The sequence below is a fragment of the Herpailurus yagouaroundi genome, unplaced genomic scaffold, assembly GCF_014898765.1.
Source record: "Herpailurus yagouaroundi ecotype Mexico unplaced genomic scaffold, PumYag 183, whole genome shotgun sequence".
Lineage (NCBI taxonomy): Eukaryota > Metazoa > Chordata > Mammalia > Carnivora > Felidae > Herpailurus > Herpailurus yagouaroundi.
This window is the reverse complement of record NW_024412414.1, coordinates 3240490-3262738: the sequence shown is the minus strand read 5'-3', so window position 1 is coordinate 3262738 and position 22249 is coordinate 3240490. Positions and strand designations below refer to the sequence as shown.

The window sequence follows — 22249 nt, the reverse complement described above, 5'->3', positions numbered from 1 at the left end:
TTAAGTTTCCCCAGGCGAAGAGAACAATGAGAACTTAGATTATGCAGACTTTCACAGGCCATAGTGAGGAACTTGGAAACGTTTATATTCACAGTCAAAGAAAATTTCCAGCCCTTTCCCCTTGCTCAGTTTCCCAAAAGTTTTCTGAAAGTTGGCAGGTATGCATGTTATCGTTCCTGATCCCGAACCAGGGAGTAGATGATGTCCCTTTGGACAAATCCTACAGATACCGATACTTGGGGTCCTCTAAAGAAAAAGCCAGGTCCCTCTTGCCCCATAATCCTGCAGTGAAGCCCATAGCTGACGAGCCCTGTCCATCACAAAGAACTTCCAGTCTGCATTTTCAGAGAGTGCCTCTCTTTTTAAAAACAGGACACAAAGGATATCCAAACATTTGAGGAAAGCTTCTAACAGCAGACAAGGGTGAATCAAATGAAAAAGGTATCTAAGGGAAACAGAGACAACGTAGGGACAAAGATAGAACTTCAAAAATTATAATAAAGACTACTAAAGGGCTGAGGAAAGCTAATGCATTTGTAAAACAAGAACAGGATGCTATAAGAAAAAAAGAACATTCAGAGGAAATTAAAAATTCAAAAGAAGTGCTACAAGATCAATTTGAAAAATCCTTCTGGAAAGCAGAACAAAATCCCCAAAGAAACAGGAAAGAGGAAAGAGAAACAAAAAAGATCAAACCAGGCAGTCTGACAACCAGTTAACAGAAATTCCAGGAAAAACAAAGTAAGAAAATGGGTATGAAGAAAATTATTATAGAAATAATAAAATTTCCTAGAACTGGAGCTCGTGAATTTCCAGATGAAAAGGTTCATGAAATGCCAGAATAATAGTGAAAAACACATATATAAAGACAAACCATCATGAAATTTAAGAACATTAGAAAAAAGGAAAAGATCCTAAACACTGTCCAAGAGCTAAAAAGGTCACATCTAAAGGACAGGCAATCTGAATGTCATTGGACTTTTTTTTTAAGTTTATTGATCTATTTTTGAGAGAGAGAGAAAGAGAGAGAAAAAAATGTGCATGAACAGGAGAGGGGCAGAGAGACAGGGAGAGAGAGAATCACATGATGCAGGGCTTGATCCCAAGAACTGTGAGATCACGACATGAGCTAAAACCAAGAGTTGGACACTTAACCAACTTAGCCACCCAGGCACCCCTGCCGCTGGACTTTTTAACACAACACTCAGAAACTAGAAGAAGTGAAGTTACGACTTAAAAAGTCTACGGGAAAATTATTTCCAACCTAGAATGTGATATGGACCCCATCAGTCAGTGCAAGGGTAGAATTTCCAGATGTACGTAGTCTCAAAAAATTTACCTTCCTCGCAACCAATGTTAGAGAGGTACTAGAAGGTACAATTCACCAAAATTAAAGTGTTACCATGAAAGAGGAAGATAAAAGATGCAGAAAATAAAAAATTACCAAAGAAGAGAGGCAGAAAAAATCCCCAGGGTGATAATGAAAAGATGTTCCAGGAGAAGAGCTGTGCAGCAAGCCTAGAAAACAACAAGTCCAGAAAAGACAGGGTACGCAGGGCTCCAGGAAGAAATGTCCCCAAGAAAAACAAGAAACGGAAAATGCCTGATGTTTGTCTATAAGGGGAGAAGCTATAAAGATTTATAAGAGGGTATGAATTAGTGATAGGTACACAGAAAACCAAGCAAATGAAGAAAATGAGACAATTATTAACTCCAAGAAAAACAAATTTGTTCAGGAAAGGAAGTTTCATAGTAATATACTTCAGCAATGAAGAAAAATAAGTTCTCATAATAAATATTGAATATTAACCTAACCGAAAATTATGAAATAACTGTATGTGAAGCAAGAGGAAGTGAGGTGGCAAGGGAAGTGTGGGGGGGTGGGGGTGCGTATGCACATGCGTGAGTCAGCACGTTGATGGGAGTGGCATAAGAGTAAAAAAATCCTCTTCTTTCATAGACGGGTGACAAAAATGCAGCATAAAAGAGGGGAAAGCAAGAAATAACAGTCAAATCATATTGTTTAGAGACATGGAGGTAAACATCGGGCCTTCTAGCGAGAGGGTAGCCCTCACCTCTGGGAAGCAGCACTGAGGAGTAGGAAAGTGCACAGGAGGGAACCGCTACTTTTCGTTATAAACTGTGAGGTACCACTTGGTTTTTAAACCACGTGCATGTTGGGTGCCTGGGTGGCTCAGTCACTTAAGTGTCCACTCTTGGTTTCGGCTCAGGTCATGATCGCGGTTCATGAGCTTGAGCCCTGCATCAGGCTCTGTGCTGCTAGTGCAGAGACTGCTTGGGATTCTTTCTCTCCCTCTCTCTCAAAATAAATAAGTAGACTTAAAAAAAAAAAAAAAAAACCCATATGCATGCATTATGTTGACAAAAGTAAAAATTAAAAAAAAAAACTTATTAGGTGTCCCTTTTATTTGGAAGAGGAAGAGCATTTAAAAAGTAAAATACAGGGTGGGGGGCGGTGCCTGGGTGGCTCAGTAGGTTAAGCATCCAACCGACTCAGGTCATCATCTCAGCTTTGTGAGTTCTAGTCCAGTTCTGTGCTGACAGTTCAGAACCTGGAGCCTGCTTCAGATTCTGTGTCTCCTCCTCTGTCTGCCCCTCCCATGCTCATGCTCTATCTTTCCTTGTCTCTCAATAATAAATAAATGTTAAAACAATTTTTTTTAAAAAAAGTAAAAGGCAGGGGTGTCTGGGTGGTTCAGTCGTTGAGCTTCTGACTTTGGCTCACGTCATGATCTCACTTTCATGGGTTTGAGCCCTGCATTGGGCTCTATGCTGACAGCTCAAAGCCTGAACCCTGCTTGGGATTCTGAGTCTCCCTCTCTCTCTGCCCCTTCCCTGCTTGTGCTCTGTCCCTCTCTGTCTCTTAAAAAAAAAAAAAAAGGTAAAATACAGTCTTCTTTATGCTAAACATAAAATAAAAACCTGTGTTTTTTATAGTTAAAAAAAAAAACCCTTAAATCCAAATCACTTTCCTCAAAGGAAAAGTTCTTTAATACTTATTTTCAAATACTTAATAATATAATTTTTAAAGATACTCTGAAAGTTTTATTTGATATTTCAAAAGGAAAGTTCCAAGACATAATAAACATAACAACTGGGGAAAAAATAAGCATCAGAATAGTATGTGTAAGTAAGAGTCCATTTATATAAAACAAAACCAAAGACCAAACTTCTTCATACAGGTGTATATGTACAAATAAATACAAAAATGCACACAAAAGATCTGGGAGAATATATGCCAAACTGTCAGTAAGGTTACATCTGGGGACACAAATGGGATTGGGGATGAAAAGAAGGTAAATCTGAGAGTTTATTTTCACTCATTTTTGATTGGTAATTAGTATGCATAATAAGAATTTCAAATGGCAAAAAAAGATAAACGTGGTGAAGACAGGTCCCTCTCCCATGTCAGCCCTGGTTCCTCTCCCCAAAGGTGGCCTCTTATTAGTAGTCTCTTGTGTTACTTTTTAGCATTATTCCAAATACACAGAAGAGTATGTTTCCATATGAAACTTACTTTTTAAACTGCAAATGTTATCACACTAGTCATACTGTTCTAACCCTTACTTCTTCCTCTTAAAATAGCTCTTGCCTTAGGAACAATGTAAATTATTTCCCACACACAGTTTACCTCCAGTCTGCCTTGCTGGATTTTATACACCACTTGGGGATTCTCCTGCAGTATGCTGCCATAGAGCTCACGAAAGTGGGCTATGTTGGGCTTCACAATATTCAACACTTTTGTCTTATCCTCTCCAACCACCATCCGAAAGTCGCCTGGTTAAAACAAATGGAAAAACAAATTTTTCCTTGAGAGTCCACATCCTAATCTATAAACTACAGCCCCAAATTCATCCTGCACTAGCTCAAGATAGCAGCATCCCACATTCAAAACATTTGCTTTTCCTCTTTGAAGCTGTGAATACATTACCCAAAGAATGCGGATGCTTGTTAGGGGAAAAGAGAGCCTCCAAATCATAAAGCCCTTTATGATGGTTACCTAAGCACAAAAGGTAATCACCATTGAGAAGCGGATTTGTTTTTGTTTTTTAAATTTTTAATGTTTATTTTTGACAGAGAGACAGAAATAGAGCATGAGTGGGGGAGGGGCAGAGAGAGAGGGAGACACAGAATCTGAAGCAGGCTCCAGGCTCTGACCTGTCAGCACAGAGCCCGACGCGGGACTTGAACTCATGAACCATGAGATCATGACCTGAGCCAAAGCCGGATGTTCAACCGACTGAGCCACCCAGGCTTCCCTGTTTTTGTTTTTCCAATGTAGAAGGTCCTATACTTATGATGGTTCATCCTGTGAACAAAACTCTGCCTGGGACCAATCATGGGGCTGGGGGTTGTGTGTCCCCTTAGATGCGTCCTTGCTATTGCTACTTGCTACTGCTTACTCAGCTTGAACCTTTTTCCTGCGTTTGCATGAGTGCCTCTGAGATACTTGATGAATATAAAAGGACCTTATATTTGAGCACAAGAGCAGTGAGTGTTAAAAGTTCTAGTAAGAAGAGGTTTACGTTTAAGATGAACTTCTTGAAAGCAGGTATCATTTTTTAAGTTGCAACCGGTGAGGAATGAGGAATGTTACATTTACCTACATGTGAGGTAAATGTGAGGATGAATTGAGCTGCAGAATATATAGTTCTGAAGGATAACACTACTTCTGACATAAATTTAAGTGCCCTGGCCTGCCTATGACAATTATCAGCAAGATGGGGGAGGGGAGGGAGATGATAAAATGTGAAAACTTGAGGGAATGCCTACTGGGCTAATGTGCATTCAAAACAGGCTGGGCACATGTGAGGACCTCCCAGTTACCTGGGAGGCTGAAGCTTTTGCCTCCACTGTGGCTGAAGCTTTTGTTGGACAGGGAGAAAGTCCTCCATGTAAATGGTGAGGTAGCAAGTGTAGGGAGATACCCCAGCTGCTGAGAAATTCCTGGGAAAGAGGTGACAGTGTAATTCATCATCCAAACCAGGTTGCTTCTGAGAGTAAAGGTGGCATGATGAGTAATTACACTAGGATAAGTAAAAACTGGGCAAACCCAAACATACGGTGAACCTTGCCAATTTATTTCCTCTGGGGAGACAGGAGAGGAGGGATCATTGAAATTCTTATGGGCCACTACAGGTATTCCTAGAGCAAACTTCTGCTTTGTTTTGGAAAAAATAAAGACACCCAATAGTATGTACTTCAGTAAGGAATAAAATATGCTGGGTTTTGAAGCTTCCGAAGACCAATTTATGCTACAATTTTATGGAAAGCAGAGGGGACTGCAAGCTTCATGAAAATAGACTTAGAAACAGCCTCTGGAACCTAATCTTGGCACATCAGATCTGTTCAGGGCAGTGAGCAGAAATGCGTTCCGGTCATAACAGGCTGCCCAAATATGAACAAACTTATTTTTTTCACTATTTTAAAGGGAAAGAGAGTTAACATAGTTACATCTTGGGATGACTGCCAGAGAGAGTGCAGAGAAATCGGTCCTTTCATATAATATTATCGACTTCATAAACTGGTAAAATCCTTCGGAAAGCAGGGAATGAGACAACCCCATCTCTGGAGAGTGAGCCTAAAGAAACAGACCCAAACAGAGGTCAGGTGGTAATGTCCGCTGAGCATCTGGTAGGGCCAGGAACTGTTGCAAGTGCTTTGCTGTATTACCTCGTTCAATCCGCACATCCCTATCCTCTCAGGTAGATAGTATTCTATACCCCATTTAGCATCAGGGCAACAAGGACGGAGATGAAATGACCCAGTAAGTGAGTGAATATGCTACATACATACAACTGTTCACTGAGACACCATTTATAATACCGAAACACTGGAAGCAGCCCAAAAGTCCAACAGCAGGGGAATGGATAAATTACAGTGGTACACCCACACCCTACCACAGAAGCGTATGGCCATTAAAGAATTACAGTAGTCACACACAGTGAGATGGAAAATGATCACATAATAAGCAAGAAACTAAGACACAAAAGTACAAGAAAATTTTGTAAAAAACAAACAGGGAAAACAAGACAAAAAGATTACAGAAAAATATTATTTTTGCTCTAATAAGTACACATTTATTGTGGTATGTGTGTGCTTTGCACTGTTACTTTGTTTAGTCCTGGCAAAGCCTTCTAAAGAAGGTACTAAGTATTCCCAATTTTATAGATGAAGAGATTGAGGTGCAAAGGTCCAGCCACCTCTCAGTATCAGGGGAGTGATATTTTAGGTGACTAGTGTTAACACTACTTTGCAATTTTCCTCCATTTCCCTCACTTCTATAATGTTGGCACATTACTTCTAGCATTTTTATTTATTTAAAAAAATTTATATTTTATTTATTTTTGAGAGCAAGAAAGACAGAGCACGAGCAGGGTAGGGGCAGAGAGAGAGAGAGAGGGAGACACAGAATCCGAAGCAGGCTCCAGGCTATGAGCTGTCAGCACAGAGCGGTACGCGGGGCTCAAACTCACAGACTGCAAGATCGTGAGCTGAGCCAAAGTCGGATGCTTAACCGACTGAGCCACCCAGGCGCCCCTCTAGCATTTTTAAACAGATGCATGGGATGCTGACGTGCTAACTCGGCAAATGTGAATGGGGAGGAGCTGGGTTAACTTTCCTTTGTGTAAATCCTTATGCTTTTATTTAGAGCCTATAAATGGATTCTATCGATCTTTGAAGGGATAGGACATCATCCAACTCTGAATCCAACCTGGCTGGCTCTGAAGTGAAACATCAGTTTGCATCATTGCTGAGTTCTACACATTTGTGTCATTTCTTCTCTTTCTGTGCATTCCACGAAGTGTTCTTGTATGTTAGACAGTAACTTTCTGAAAGAGTGGCTGTATTTTACTAAAATGTAAAAGCCGACTAATGCAAATCCTCGCCAAAAGAACAATGGCATGTCGTGATTAAAGGAAAGACCTGGAAAATACTAGGGACTCTCTGAGAGCAAGGACTGGGGCTTCTCCACCCCTGCATCTCCAGCTCCTTGTGCGCTGCCTGGCCCAGGGAAGGCACCATCAGTAAATGTCTGCTGAACTGAATTTGTCCAGCTGCCGTGCAGCACAACTAGGTCAGCCACAGGGAAGAGCAAGCGAATGGGCTTATGACCTGCTTCTTCAGAACAACATGAATAAAATCGTGGGCACAGCATGACCCAGCACTTTGATCATAAGAATCAAGTTTTCTTACCTCCAGAGACGTTTGCAACAAAACACAGGGACTGAGAAAAACCGACTGCTTTTATTTTATACCTCGACTGAGAAGTTTAAATCTTGACCGCTCCAGCCAGAGAACTGCCAGTCTAGTAACAATGGGTAACCAAAAGGATAATTTCTCTTCAACTTTGAAATGAAACAAACCCAGAAACTTGTGAAGCATCTGCAGTCAGCCTGCTTTGTGATTCTAGCATGCCTCCAGTGGGCAGGGGCCTTATTACCAAGGTAGGGATGTAAGGGGCTACAGCATACAGTGGTAAGGCCCTGGCTCTCAAGTCTGGCAGGGTCTCAGGGGGACTGGAGATTAACCTTTCCGAGTCGGTTTCTTCTCTGTAAAATGGCTATAACAATCATACTGACCTCACAAGGTTATTTTTATTTTTTTATTTGAGAGAGAGAGAGAGAACGTGCAAGCATGTGCAGTGGTGGGGAGAGAGAAAGAGAATCCCAAGCAGGACCCATGCTTAGCACAGAGCCTGACACAGGGCTTGATCTCACAACCCTGGGATCGTGACCTGAGCTGAAATCAAGAGGTGGACACTCACTGGGTGTCAGTGTCAAATGAGCCACCCAGGCGCCACACAGAGTCCTTTTTAGATTTAAGTGAGTTAAGGCAGTAGAGAATGCTTCATAAATAGGAAAGTAGACAGTACTGTTGCTGTGATAATGTATTTGGGACGGGGAAAGGAGAGAGGGCAGAGGAGGCCCTGAGTCCTTGAAGATAATAACTGGCTAACTTTTCCCTCTTAAACTAACTGCAACACTGCCGCTATTTCAGTTCAATAAATATTTGGGTGGCTAGTAAGTACCAGAAGCTGTGCCAGACATCAGAGGTATAAAGATATATGCCCTGCTTGAGACAGCAAGTGCTGTGAAAACAGATCATTTCAGTGAGGGTTACGGAAGTGGAATTTCTTATGTGGTAGTGTTTAAGAAAAGGAGCCCAAATTGGATGTTGATATGGCAAAATAATATTCTTTTTTTTAACAGCGTTTTTTGAGATGTAATTCACATACCATACAATTCACACATGTAAAATATACAATTCAATTTTTTAAGTATTTTTAGAATATATTAGAGGGTTATATAACATTGAATTTTAGAACATTTTGGCCTCCCTAAAAGAAACCCTGTACCCATTAGCAGCCATTCTCTGTCTCCCTCCACCCTTCCAACCCCAGCCCTAGATAAAGACGAATCTACTTTCTGTATGTGTAGATTTGCCCATTCTGCACATTTTATGTAAATAGAATTGTACAATAAATGGTCTTTTCTGACTGTTATGTTTTCAAAGTTTGTCATGTTGTACCATGTATTAATACTCATTCCTGTTCATGGCTAAATCATGATCCATTGGATAGATATACCCCATTTTTTTATCCATTCCTCAGCTGAGGGACATTTGGGTTGTTTCTACTTTTGGGCTATTTTTTTTTTTTTTTTTTTTGAATAATGCTGCTATGAACATTTGTGTACAAGTTTTCGTGTGGATATGTGTTCTCATTTCTCTTAGGTAGATACTTAAGAGTAGAATTGCTGGGCCATATGGTAACTCTATGTTTAATATTTTCAGGAACGGCCAAACTTTTTCCAAAGCAGCTTCACCATTTTATAATCCCACCAACAATGCATGCAAGTTTCAACTTCTCCACATCTTCGTCCACACTTGTTCTTGTCTTTTTGATTATAGCCATTGTATGAAGCACTGTTTCTGTGGCGTTAACTGGCATTTCTCTAATGACTAATGATGCCAAGCATCTTTTCATGTGCTTGCTTGCTATTTGTATACTTTCTTTGAAAACATGTCTATTCAAATTCTTTGCCCATTTTTATACTGGGTTACTTGTTTTTTTATTGCATTCCAAGAATTCTTTATACTAGTTCCTTATCAGATACATGATTTGTAAATCTCTTCTCCCATTTATCTATTTTTCCCATTTATCTATTTTGTTGTTGTTGTTGTTTGTGCTTTTGGTATCTATCTAGGAAACCACTACCTAACCCAAAGTCACTCTAAGAGCTTTATAGATTTAGCTCTTATATCCATGATCCATTTTGAGTTAATTTTCTACATAGTATAAGTTAGGAGTCCAACTTCATTCTTTTGCATGTGTACAAAATAATACCTATTTTAAGATGACTAAGACAGCATGTCTAGGAGGCGGTCTAACACACCATTCAAATTGCAACTCCCAAAATATCTCCATGGTGGCAGAAAAGGCACCATATCCCACTAACTCATAATGTGGAAGAGAATGAGATAAGAATAAACAGCTGATGCACTTGGTGATACAAATTTGAATCACCTTTCTTTTCATACTTGAGTGAACACAAAATGGCTGAGTGTAGAAAGAGACAGGGAGGAATCGGGTTTACGATATTGGTTCAGGAAGGCACCAGTATCACAGCCATTTATCTGTTCATTCACCTAGTATGTGTCAGGTACCATTATAAGCATGGGGTAGAGTGAGCCAAAAAAGACAAACATTTCTGCCCTTTACATTCTAGTAGTGGAACAGAGACCAAAGACAAACCAACAAGTGAATAAAATAACGAGTGTATCAGACAACAGGAAGTGCTGTGGAAAAAACACAAGCAGAAAAAGATGACAAGGTGGGTGTGGGGGTGGGGGAGGGAGGGAGGTGGGGAACCACATCCAGGGCCCTGAGGCCTGGGGGAAGACTGTCCCACGTATGAACCAGGAATCACACCCGCCACCACAGATTCTTTGTAGAAGAGCAAAGGTTCTAGAGCCAGACCACTTTTGTTTAAATCCAAGCTTACAACCTACTTAGCTTCTCTGGGCTTCACTACCTCAAATGTAAGATGGAAGCAATAATAGTAGCTAGTTTATAAGATTCAGGGATTAAATGAGTTAATACATGTAAAACACTTAGAACAGTATCTGACACACAGTAAGTAATCCAAAAACATTAGCTATTATTGACAATTAATATCCCTTCTGGAGTACTGCTTTCTCAGAAATTACCAAGTGACTAAGCACAGAGTTCCAACTGAGGCTTCAGCAAAAGCTCAAGCTTGGCAAGCAGAGAGAAATATGCTTCCAAATTACTGAAATAGTCAATCTCCAATATGCAAGTTATCCAGTGACACTGCTTGCAAGGTTTCAGATGGTGTGACTTTCATAGAATAAAACTTAATAACTCTCACTCCAGAGAAAGTTTCTTCACTGGCTCTTACCAGGGTCCAGAAATGAGGATGTTTACTCACACTTTACAGGGCTGGCACCCATTACTAATTTTTTTTTTCCTCCAAGAATCACTCAACTGGCAACTTCCTTGCTTTGTCTTATTCCTAGAAGTAGCTGAGCCTGAATTCAGACAACCTGGCATTGAAAGAAACCCATTCTCTCTTTTACACAAGAGTGCTTGAAAGGTGTTTTTTACTTCTCAAGGACAGGAAAGGGCCAAATAATCCACTTGATGTAAGTGAACTCTAACGCCTCCTAAGTTTGACAAGCACTATTTGGCAACATGTAACAAGTTTTGTAATTCTTATAACTAACAATATAATTCCATTTTGAAGAACATATCCAAGGAAGTTCATGGCACTCTCTGCCCCCTTCCCCTACAAAGTAATTTCTCCAAAGTGATTCACAGCAGTGTCATTAATAACATGATAAATGGAGCCAAAATGAGTGTCCATCTACCACTGAACGAGCAAATAATGGTGTCTCAACTTAAGAAAAACTTACGCGGACAGCAATGATACACGATAACAGTAATGAATAATAACAGTAATCATTTTCTGAGAACCAACTATCAATGAGGTATGATGTTGGGACTTTTATATATATTATCTCATTGAAAACCTTATTATAGAACAGTTCTTTTTGTTTTACAAAAAGAAAATGGGCTCGGAGAGGTTCAAGCACTTCTACAAAGCTAGTCTTCAAAGTCAGGGCTGACTGCCATCTTTCTCTTTCTTTTGTCTACAACCTCAAGTGGCTGTTAGTATCTATAAACACCACGTATCTAAGATAACAATGGCTGAGCATTTACTGTGTGCCAACCACTGTGTTAAGTACATTTACATGTGTGATTTAATTTAATCTATATAAAACCCTTCTTTAGAAATGAAGAAACTGAGTCACAAGGTGCTAAGAAACTTGCCTAAAAACAAAAAAATTAAGAGTGCAGCTGAGATTCGAACCCAGGCCTCTGACTCTAGAGTCTCAGCTCTTAAACGCTTCACTAATTCTGCTTTTGGTGAAGTAATACAATGTTTCAAAAAAAAAAAAAAAAAGCAAGGTACAAAATAAGATACTTGATTTAAGAAGTTAAGGACTTGACACGAATTTGAATTTGTACGTTTCTCTGAGGTGCTGCTGTAGTTCGAGCCCTCATCACCATTCACGCCCTGTCCATCCACCCAACAGAGATGTGCAGGGTGCCCACTATGTACCATGGCATTGTCCCAGAGGCTGGGGATGCACAGCCGGCCAAATGCGAACACAGTCCTAACTATCTTGCTGTCTGCTTGCACGGCTCTCATGGTGGGAGGGGGCCCTCCACATGGGTCCTCATCTGTGGTGCTCAGTTCAGATATCATCCCCCATCTCCCCCAGAGGCCTTCCCTGGTTACACTAATGTAACATGTACACATTCGCCTCCCTCCCCTGTTCTAGTGCTGCCATGTGTTTGCTGACTGACTTTTCAACCAGAATCAAAGCCCCACAGTGGCAGGGACAATGCCTGTCTTAATTACTTCCTTCATTCCCAGAGCTTAAAGAGTGCTTGGCATAGGAGACTCTCATCATTATTTGTTGAGTAAGACTTTTTCCTGTTTTAGTCTCTCTGCCTCCTGCACAGTGCTGGCAAAATGATCTTTCCACAGCAATGAATCTCCCACCGTCTTGCAATGCCTGAAACCTGTGGCTCCTGCTTGTGTACAGGGTGTCAAATTCCACTTTCATTTACCTTTGTATTCAATGCCTTGCCTGGCCTGGCCAGGGCACAACCTCTTCTCCAAAATACCAGAGAGGCAGTGAAGTTAAATGGTGAAGAGTGTGGGCTAAAATTGTAGCTCCAGGGGAGCCTGGGTGGATCAGTCAGTTAAACATCTGACTCTTTTTTTTAACGTTTAGTTATTTTTGAGAGACGGAGAGAGAGAGACAGAGCACAAGCAGGGGAGGGGCAGAGAGAGAGAGGGAGACACAGAATCCAAAGCAGGCTCCAGGCTCTGAGCTGTCAGCACAGAGCTGGACATGGGGCTTGAACTCAGGAACTGTGAGATTATGACCTGAATTGAAGACAGATGCCTAACTGACTGAGCCACCCAGGTGCCCCTACTAAGCGTCTAACTCTTGATTTCAGATCAGGTCATAATCTCAGGGTTTGTGAGTTCAAGCCCCATGTTGGGTTCTGTACTGACAGTGTGGAGCCTGCTTGGGATTCTCTCTCTCTCTGCCCCTCCCTCACTCTCTCTTTCTCTCAAGATAAATAAACATTTAAAAAATAAATAAATAGGGGCGCCTGGGTGGCTCAGTCGGTTAAGCATCTGACTTCAGCTCAGGTCACGATCTCGCGGTCCATGAGTTCAAGCCCCGCGTCAGGCTCTGGGCTGATGGCTCAGAGCCTGGAGCCTGCTTCCGGTTCTGTGTCTCCCTCTCTCTCTGCCCCTCCCCCATTCATGCTCTGTCTCTCTCTCTCTGTCTCAAAAATAAAAAAAGGTTAAAATAAATAAATAAATAAATAAATAATAAATAAATAACATTCTAGCTCCACTACCTACTAACCTACCAGACAAATGACCTTAGACAGATTTGGGCCTCAGTTTTCTAATCTTAAAATTGGGCAATAGATCAGCACACAGTCAAAGGAACGGGTTATTGTGAAGGTTAAACTAGTTATTCAATCAAAAATATTGAGCGTCGTTCCTGGCACATGATAATGACTACTGTTTTCTCCTACTATGAGCCACGGACTTCAGTTACATCTATCTATTCCTTCTTCCCTAAACAAGCTGTGTTCTTTCATACTCCCTGCTTTTTTTACACGTGTTGTTTTTAAGCCTATCACTGACTCACTATGACTGCATGTTTATTAATGTGAAGTTCCTTAGAGCAGAAATTATAGCTTTAATTCTTCATGAGGTATGGGACGCTGATTCATTTGATAAATGTTAAACCAGGATCATTATGTAAAATTAGTCATTTTAATAGTTTGTACTTACATGAGAAAGGTCAAGGTGACCCTTTAAAGCTCATTTGGTTTGCCTTTTCTGTTTACTTAAATGCTGACTTCTAAGAATAAGTGAAGGATTAGAAAGCTTTCTCCTTCCCAATTTTCAGGCTCTCATCTTCCACCTACTCCTTTCTCACCATCATTTACAACAAAGCCATCAAGACCGACCCCCAAGGCAAAGTGATCCTTAAATACTATATAAAATTGTAAGGGGTTATTATTACTGCTAGTAATACAGACAGCTCTTGTCTGTGCTAGTAACTACGGGCAGAAACTTGCCCAATAATATGGAGAGATGCTGTTTCCTGTCTCCCCATCCCCACCCCCTTCCAGGGAGAAATGCTGACCTATGCAGGTTAGGAACAACATATTGTCTCTCACATGGAAACGGTGCAAAATAAATGTCAAAGCTGTAAATAAAAATGAGATTGGTGGATAATTTAAAGTTTGAAATATTCCGGGGGCTTGGGAGATTTAGGTGATTTGCAGAAAGGTTAGAATCCAATCAGTTCAAGGATACTAGGTTCTCAGAAGTCTAGGAAAGGCAAGAGGAAAAGCTTGCCTTTCAACACATGGCCTGAGGCAGGTCTCATATCTGTGAAAGGTATCTACCTGCAGGGCCTAGATCCTTCCCTAGCCTCACTATTCCACTTTAATTCCATTATATTATAGAGTACGTAACCATTAATTGTGCTGTGTCCTGGCCCAAGAACAACCATCATATAATGTCCTAATGGAAAAGTATGTTCCCAGTTCTAACCACTGGCTAATAGAATGCTCTTTGCAGAGTGTCTCACATATAAGCTAGGGACCGCACCAAGCTGGATTCAGTTCCCTCTGGAGAACATGTGCCAAATGTTGTGTCCTACATTTTGCAGTAAAAAGAAGCCAACCTCCGTGAGATGAGTAATGTGGGATCCTTGGTCAAATTCTCAGATCCAAATCTGGGTTAAGCAATAAATAATATAACGATAAGAGAGCAAGAGGAGACCAGATAAGAAATGGGAAAAAGTGGAAGCTGAGAAAGTTGGAGCTAGGCACACCAAGGTGAGGACCTGCCTCATAGGAAGCACGCTCTCTTTCACTCTCTCTCTCTCTCTGCCCTTCTCCTGGGAGCCCAGGGCAAGCTCCATGCCACTATTAGATATGAGCTCAGACATCACTACCTTAGAGGGTCCTCCCTGACTATCCACCGTTATGGTGGCCCTCATCATGAGTTATTTTCTTCTCTTCATTGCGCTTACCACTCTCTGAAATGACCTTACTGCTTCTTTACTGTCTGGCTCTACCTAAGAGAACATGAACTCCTTGAGGAGTCTCACTCACGTCATGCTCACCAGTGTATACCCAGGACCTGGAGCAGTGTGTGCCACATGGAAGGCACACTGGAAATGTCTGTTGAACAAACAGGCTTGTTGTGTGAGGTTTCAATGATGGAATAAATGATCGACTTTTCTATATAACTAACCTCCCCTCGACCCACCTACTTACTCATCTATCTACTTACCCACCTACCTATCTGTGTCTGGTATAGCACTGCTATACTGCTGTATAATAATTATTATAAAAGAAGCAAAAACAGAGAATGATACTGTTATGAGTCAGCAAGTACTCACTGAACACCCAGTACCTGTTTCACAGTACAGGAGAAGAGAAGGGTATAAATCACGGCCCTTCCAGGAGACAAAGCAAAAGTCAGCTGAAGACTGATTGCAGCTTGAATGCTAACTTAAAGTCTGCTCATAGGTGCAGGCAGTTATGTCATTTGATAAACTTCTTTAGTCAATGCTCAGAATGTATAGGAACTCCTAGAATCCAGCCAACACTCTGCTGATGTTGATCATGGGGAGAAAATGGAAGAGCGGCAGTGATGTGGGCAAAGCAGAAATCGGCTCTGCACCTCTCCCACCAAGTTAGCCCTTCAAAAAAGGCTCTGGGTCTATCTTTCTTCACAGGGGAGCATGGGGGCCCCTTTTGCCCACATGTGGCGTGCAGGCCCATTCATCCTGGTACTTAGCCGCACCAGCCTTTGCTCCTCCACTTTCTGCCGAAAGGCAGGGCTGCTGCCACATGGAGCTGGAAGCGACCAAGACGGAGGTTTTGTCACTTCCTTTCTCCCCAGTATTGCAACTGCAGCTGTAGTCCTGCAAGCTGCCTTTCGGGGGAAAAAAAAGACTGAAGAACAGGCCTTAGTGGTCTCTTTCAGCATTAGATTTCCATGAAATCTTATCTGTACAGGGATTCAGAAAATGAGTAAACTGCTTTTGCAGTGTTTTGAGCATAGTTCCTTGACTCACACTTAAAAGCTGGGAAAGAAGACATTTATTTAAGACAGTGGTTTTCAAACTATTTTAAAAGTTGCAGACTACTCTTTTGTAAATGAAGTTTTACATAGATCCTTACTACAATAAACAGGAAGGGGGACTCCCCTCAGGTTGTGGCCAGGTCAGGGGCTAGGGGCCAGGGGCTTTATTTTCTCAGCTTTCCCCTTCCCCTCTGAAGGGGGCCCTTGACATATCTGAGGAACACAACTGGTTTAAGGAGAAAGGGAAAGGAAGTTAAGATTGATAAAGAAAGTAATGAATGGGGAAGAAGGGAAAGCTTTTCCTTTATGTGCAAGGAGAGGTGGAGCTGGAAAGTCACCACTTTGTAACCATCATAGTAAAGACTGGTTCAAGCAAGAATCATCACTGAATGCTTAATCTAGGAAGGAAAGTTTGACGGGAAGCAGAATATATTCATGATCTTCAAATGTCTCCCCATGGATTGCTTAGAAGAGAGAAAACTCTGCTTGACAGGGCACAAACATCACTGGTCTGAGACTTCAAAATGTGAATATCATGAAAGACAAAAAAAGGCTAAGGAAGTGTTTCAGATTGAAAGATAAAAGAGAGAGGACATCTTAATAAATGTGATCCTTGGGGCGCCTGGGTGGCGCAGTCGGTTAAGCGTCCGACTTCAGCCAGGTCACGATCTCGCGGTCCGTGAGTTCGAGCCCCGCGTCAGGCTCTGGGCTGATGGCTCAGAGCCTGGACCCTGTTTCTGACTCTGTGTCTCCCTCTCTCTCTGCCCCTCCCCCATTCATGCTCTGTCTCTCTCTGTCCCAAAAAAATAAATGTTAAAAAAAAAAATTAAAAAAAAAAAAAATGTGATCCTTGACTGGATCATGTACTTGAGGGGGAAAAAACACTAAAAAGGACATCACTGTGACCAGCAATAACATATGGACTATGGATCCTCAATTTGATAAAAGTACTGTATTGGTGATAAACTTCCTGAATTTGGTAACTGTACTGTGGTTACGTAAGAGAACATCCTTGTTCTTGGGAAACATATACTGAAGCATTTGGCCTGATGGGGACAGGATATGAATGAACTACTCTCAAATAGTTCAGAAAAAAAAAAAACATAATACAGTATTTGCAGATACAGAGAGAGCAGTGGTTTTCCGAGTGGGATCCATAGAGGTGCAATGGCATCATCCACTTTCCAGAAATACAAATTCTTAGGTTCCATCCCCCAGACCTACCAAAGCAGCTGTGTGTGGGTGGGCCCAGGAGTCTGTTTTTACAAGCCCTCCAGGGGATTCTGATGCACACTAGAGTCAGAAAACCACTAGTACAAAGAGAATGGCAACACAAGTGTGGTGAAACATTAAAATTGGCAAATCTGGGGAAAGGGTATATGGGAGTTTTTTATATCATTATTGAAACTCTTCTGTCAGTTTGAAATTGTTTCAAAATGAAAATGAACAGTAACAACAACAGCAAGATTACCCTGGGGTGATCTATATACAGATGTGGGAAGGAGAGACCTTGGAGGCAAATCATGGGGTTCCTGCAGGAACGTGCACGGGAAGTGATGGGATCCAGGACGAAGGGTGCCATGCCTCCTGTGTAGCGTGAGGAGTGGAATGTTGGTCTGCGCAACAAATCTCCTTGCAGAAAATGTGAGCACCAGATCTACTAACCTGAATAAGACAGTCCAGCAATCTCTATAAAGAGGTCTTCTTCAGAAAAGCTTTCGGGTAGCATGAGGAAAGCCGTGGTCACAGCACTCTTCAGATTTTTATCAAGGGCTGACCTAAGAGCAACATTCTCATTCATTGCTATGATTTTCACCTGCAAAAAAACAGAACATTCAGACGAAAAATTGCAGTAGAGTATTGCTCAAGCTACGGGTTTACACATGCACTGGAGCTGTCCTAATCCCTTAGCCCAAAAGATCTTAGAAGATTAGGCCAGCCAACACAAAATAATTGCTATTCTAATAAGCAATCCCAGAGGCTTGCATTTGATGCTAAACCAAAGATATCAGATACAAGAAAGAAAAGAAAGAAAAATTGCTCTCAAATGAATAAACTCTCCATGGGTTTTGAATAAGAAGTCAGTATAAAAGGAATGCATGTCCTTCGGGAAATTTTATATTTTACAATTTTATAGTCTCAGTCTTCTTTACTTAATTTCATGGTAGAGAAAGGCGTTTAACTCCTTTATTTAGAACTCACCTTTGTTCTTATCCATATATAACCTAAGCACTTCATGCTTTATTTTGAACTTCACTAAGGAAAAAGGAAAGAAAATTAGCGACAGTAGAAGCAGATGGCTTTGGGGATAGGTATGGGTTCAGGTCTAGGGATTTACTAGCTGTGTGAATTTGGGCAAATTATTTAACTTCTCTGAACTTAAGTCCTCATCTACAACATGAGGATAAATACGCAGCAAAGAATTGTTTCAAAGATAGAATGAAATGATAAATGCAAACTATCTGATGTACTAGTGACTTGGTCAATAAAAAGGATTTTTCTTCTGAATACACCCACCAGAAGCTGCTCTCTTTGACTTCCACCAAGTCCATTAAACTACACATTGGTCCAGCCTGTTCTGAGATTCTCTGTTTTGAAGACTGCACTGTAAAGTCAAGAAAATGTGTTCAACAAGGCTATGATGGCAGGGGGCTGGGGATGGGATCTAGGACAGGGATGCCCAGGTTTGGGGTACTCACAGGTGTGAAAACATTAAAAAGTATGGGGACTGATGATATTGGTTGGCCAGCTTTTTAAAAATAAATAAATAAATAAATAAATGAAAAAGGAATATGGGGGGGGGAGAAGAAAATGTGTTCAAGACCCAGCTCCACCTCTTACTAGCTCTGTGACTATGGCCATAATCCCTTATCAATAAAATGGGGTTAATAACAGAACCAAATTGATAAGGTTGTTGGTTAGATCATGAGATACTGCATATGGACCCGTAGCTTCCTTCTGGGTCTTTCTTGCGGCGTGACTCAAGAGCTTCTCTGGGCGAGGGGATGTCACCTTTAATAAGCACCAGAATCTCTTGGGAGAGCTTGTGAAAATGCATATTATTAGGTCCACCCCCAGAGTTTCTGATTCAGTGGGCCTGGGTCAGGCCTGAAAATGTACATTTCTAACAAGTCCCTAGTAATGTTAATGCTGCTGGTCCAGGAACCACATTTTGAGAACCACTGCTCTCAAGTACATACTTAGAAGCAGAAATGCCAAGTTGCTCTTCGGAGTGGCTGTGCCAATTTACACTCCCAGCATGATCCATAAACCATCAGGCTGCTTCGGACTGATTTTCTTTTTTTCTTTTTTTTTTTTTTTAATTTTTTTTTTCAACGTTTATTTATTTTTGGGACAGAGAGAGACAGAGCATGAACGGGGGAGGGGCAGAGAGAGAGGGAGACACAGAATCGGAAACAGGCTCCAGGCTCTGAGCCATCAGCCCAGAGCCCGACGCGGGGCTCGAACTCACGGACCGCGAGATCGTGACCTGGCTGAAGTCGGACGCTTAACCGACTGCGCCACCCAGGCGCCCCTCGGACTGATTTTCTAAACAAGGAAGGGGTCTAGAAGTCCCTAATAAAGACTCTCACACAAGCAAAATGGATTCGCTTTCCGTACACAATGTGGCGCTGTCACCAAATCTTCTCCCATTCTAGAGAATAGGGCTTAAGTTGCCTTTTATTTGTCAAAGGAAGATGATTTCTGAGAAAAATTAAGATGGCACATAAAAGACATACACTATGAGAAACTCTGAAGTTTTATTGGACGGCAAGGATAAAGGAGGGATGTCTGTCTCAAAATAGAGTTTCTTTTTTTAATTGTAAAAAACAGCATTATGAAACATAACTATTTTATAAACTTAAGAACCTCACTTCTATCTTTCACCTTTTGTCCCTACTTTTTTTTCTAAGGGCATATTTATAACATCCAAACGTCTCAAATGGTAGGTAAGTCACTTTATTCACTACTACCAACTCCTCCCTTGTAATTACAGCACTTAATAGCCCTTAATTAAGCCTTTCAGCACTTGGGTGAGTTTAGCATTATTGCAATCATCTGCAGAAAGTAAAACGAAGGTGCAGTCCAGTAGCGTGACTTGCCCAAGGTTGCATAATGAGTCCATGGCAAAAATCAGGGTAACACCCTTATACTTGGCAAATCCTGCTCTAAATATTTTGAATTATTCTCATGCATTTAGTTAGAGATCTGTTCTGGCTAACTTTTTTTTTTTTTTTTTTTTTTGGTGCTGGTTAATTTATCTTGAAAAGATGATTAAAAGCTATGTTAGGGTGCTATAATAACACCTATATTTATTCCTTGAATAACTTTCATGAACTTTGTATTCCATATAGAATCATGGATCTAGAAGGGGAACCTCCTTATCTTACTAATGGGGAGGCTGAGACCCGGAGGGTTAAAAGACTCCCCCTTGAGAAGCACCCCAAGAGAGGACGTAGGTCCCTGATTTATCCAGAGCTCTTTCTACAACCCTGTGACACAGGTTTACTTCCAAAACCCTATTTGTCATCCTCATTCATCAGGTCCTGCTCAATAATTCTTCATCCTCTCTCTTTTTGGTGGCTTTTACAGAAAATAAAAACAGAGGTTATTCTGAGATGCTAACCAATCACAGATGCAAAGAGTAACTTTGGGGAAAACGTTCCTATTCAAAGCAATACACTTGTTCTCTAAGAAAGCTGTTCTACTTAGGTTGTAGAAAAGCAGTCTGTTTGCTATTTAAGGTTAAGAGAGTAAAAATAAAAGCATCCTTACTCAAAGGAAAAATGTCAATTCAGAAGACTCTGCTACTGTGCTGATTTGGCTCTCCAGTGTAAGGTGACCTAGGAACTTGTCTCAGCAGCACTGTTATTTGTGGTTCAGAGTGAAAAGCCAGCGAACTCTTGGGACGCTGCCAGAGAGGCCTGGGAAAAAAAGAAAATCCTCAGATTTGTGAATAGCTGTTTGTATCTTACTGGGAATGCCCCGACCTGAACCACACAGATAGCATTAGCACTACTGCCAAGGAGAAAAATCTTTACTGGGAAGAGGAAGGGGCAATGCTTGAAGGGACTTTCAAAAGCCCAACTCGGAGAGATTTGTGAGTACCTTTCAAAACAGAAAAAAAAGAGAGTCACATGTGGTTTCCTCTATAATACGGTCACAGGGAGACAGTCCTTGAATTGCAAAAAGTGAAGTTACAGTTCACAAGGAACACAGCCCTACCTAGTGTTCAAACACTCAACCAAATGACACTTCTCACAGGAGTTTCCCATTCCAAATGACCAGAAAGACTAATTTTTCTAAATGGTTACTGCTTGAGGACTAAGAAGAAACAGTGAACATTCGAGCTAGTTGAAACCTTATTATATGCCTGTTGGACTGCGGGCTTTTCCAGGGTCAGCAATGTGGTGTTATTATTTTTTTTTATTCCTTTAGTAACCACAGAGAAAAAACTTAGTTGTCTGAATAAGTATATTAATGGCTCAAATTTTGCATTTCAAAGGCTAGGGACGCAAACATTTGCCCACAACTGGGCAGGGCCCAAACCAGTAAGTCAGGTTTTCCAACTCTCTTTCAGGGATCTTTAATACCACTGGAAATTTTCTATCTGCAAAAAGCAAATCAATAAATTTACAATATGGTAATAATTGCAAAACCGTGAATATACTAAAAACCACTGAACACTTTAAGTGGATGAACTGTATGATATATGAATTATATGTCAATAATTTGTTATAAAAAGGCTATATTACTAGCAAAATATTGACATTGTATGTCAATGTGAATGTCTTAAAAATTCAAGCCAACTTATCTAAACATAGATATACAAAAACCCAGACTTAGGTTAAATAAATTAGGGGAATGACTTAATTTTACTTTAGAGTTCTTTTGACCTAAAAAAGGATTGGCCACAAGATTCTGTTAAATACTTTAAGTTTCATATTTCATACAAATATGACTTGGGAAATGACTCGGAAACTTAAAGCTGCCCTAGAAATAAAAATAGTTCATCTCCTCAATTACAAGGTAAGTTAATGGTAAAGTATAATAGAACTTTAATTTACACTCAATTTTTTCCAGAAATGTCCATCTTTTTATATTTTATATTTATTTCTTTTATATATATATATATTTTTTTTTAATTTTTTTTTTCAACGTTTATTTATTTTTGGGACAGAGAGAGACAGAGCATGAATGGGGGAGGGGCAGAGAGAGAGGGAGACACAGAATCAGAAACAGGCTCCAGGCTCTGAGCCATCAGCCCAGAGCCCGACGCGGGGCTCGAACTCACAGACCGCGAGATCGTGACCTGGCTGAAGTCGGATGCTTAACGGACTGCGCCACCCAGGCGCCCCTATATATATATTTTTAGAGAGAGAACGCACACAAGTGGGGGAGAGGGACAGAGGGAGAGGGAGGGAGGGAGAGGGGGGGAGAGGGGGAGAGAGAGAGGGGGAGAGAGAGAGAGGGAGAGAGAGAGAGGGAGAGAG

The 22249-nt window shown here is 41.0% G+C and overlaps 1 protein-coding gene across 7 annotated transcripts in view; it reads right to left on the bottom strand.

Moving 5' to 3' along the window:
- TAMM41 (TAM41 mitochondrial translocator assembly and maintenance homolog) overlaps nt 1–22249 on the bottom strand; it is a 50677-nt gene that overhangs the window by 19260 nt on the left and 9168 nt on the right. For 3 of the 7 annotated variants that reach the window (XR_005795634.1, XM_040491945.1, XM_040491946.1), the window contains exons 4-5: nt 17421–17571; nt 3653–3798 (exon numbers count right to left, since the gene is read on the bottom strand). Coding sequence is in view for 6 of the 7 variants with exons in the window: in XM_040491945.1 (XP_040347879.1) it covers nt 3653–3798; nt 17421–17571 (297 nt within the window). In the remaining variant the exon portion in view is untranslated. Of the gene's footprint in view, nt 1–3652; nt 3799–17420; nt 17572–17957; nt 18012–18272; nt 18500–20531; nt 20615–22249 lie in introns of those variants that run through there. The other 4 variants (XM_040491949.1, XM_040491948.1, XM_040491950.1 and 1 more) reach the window with 4 other exon arrangements.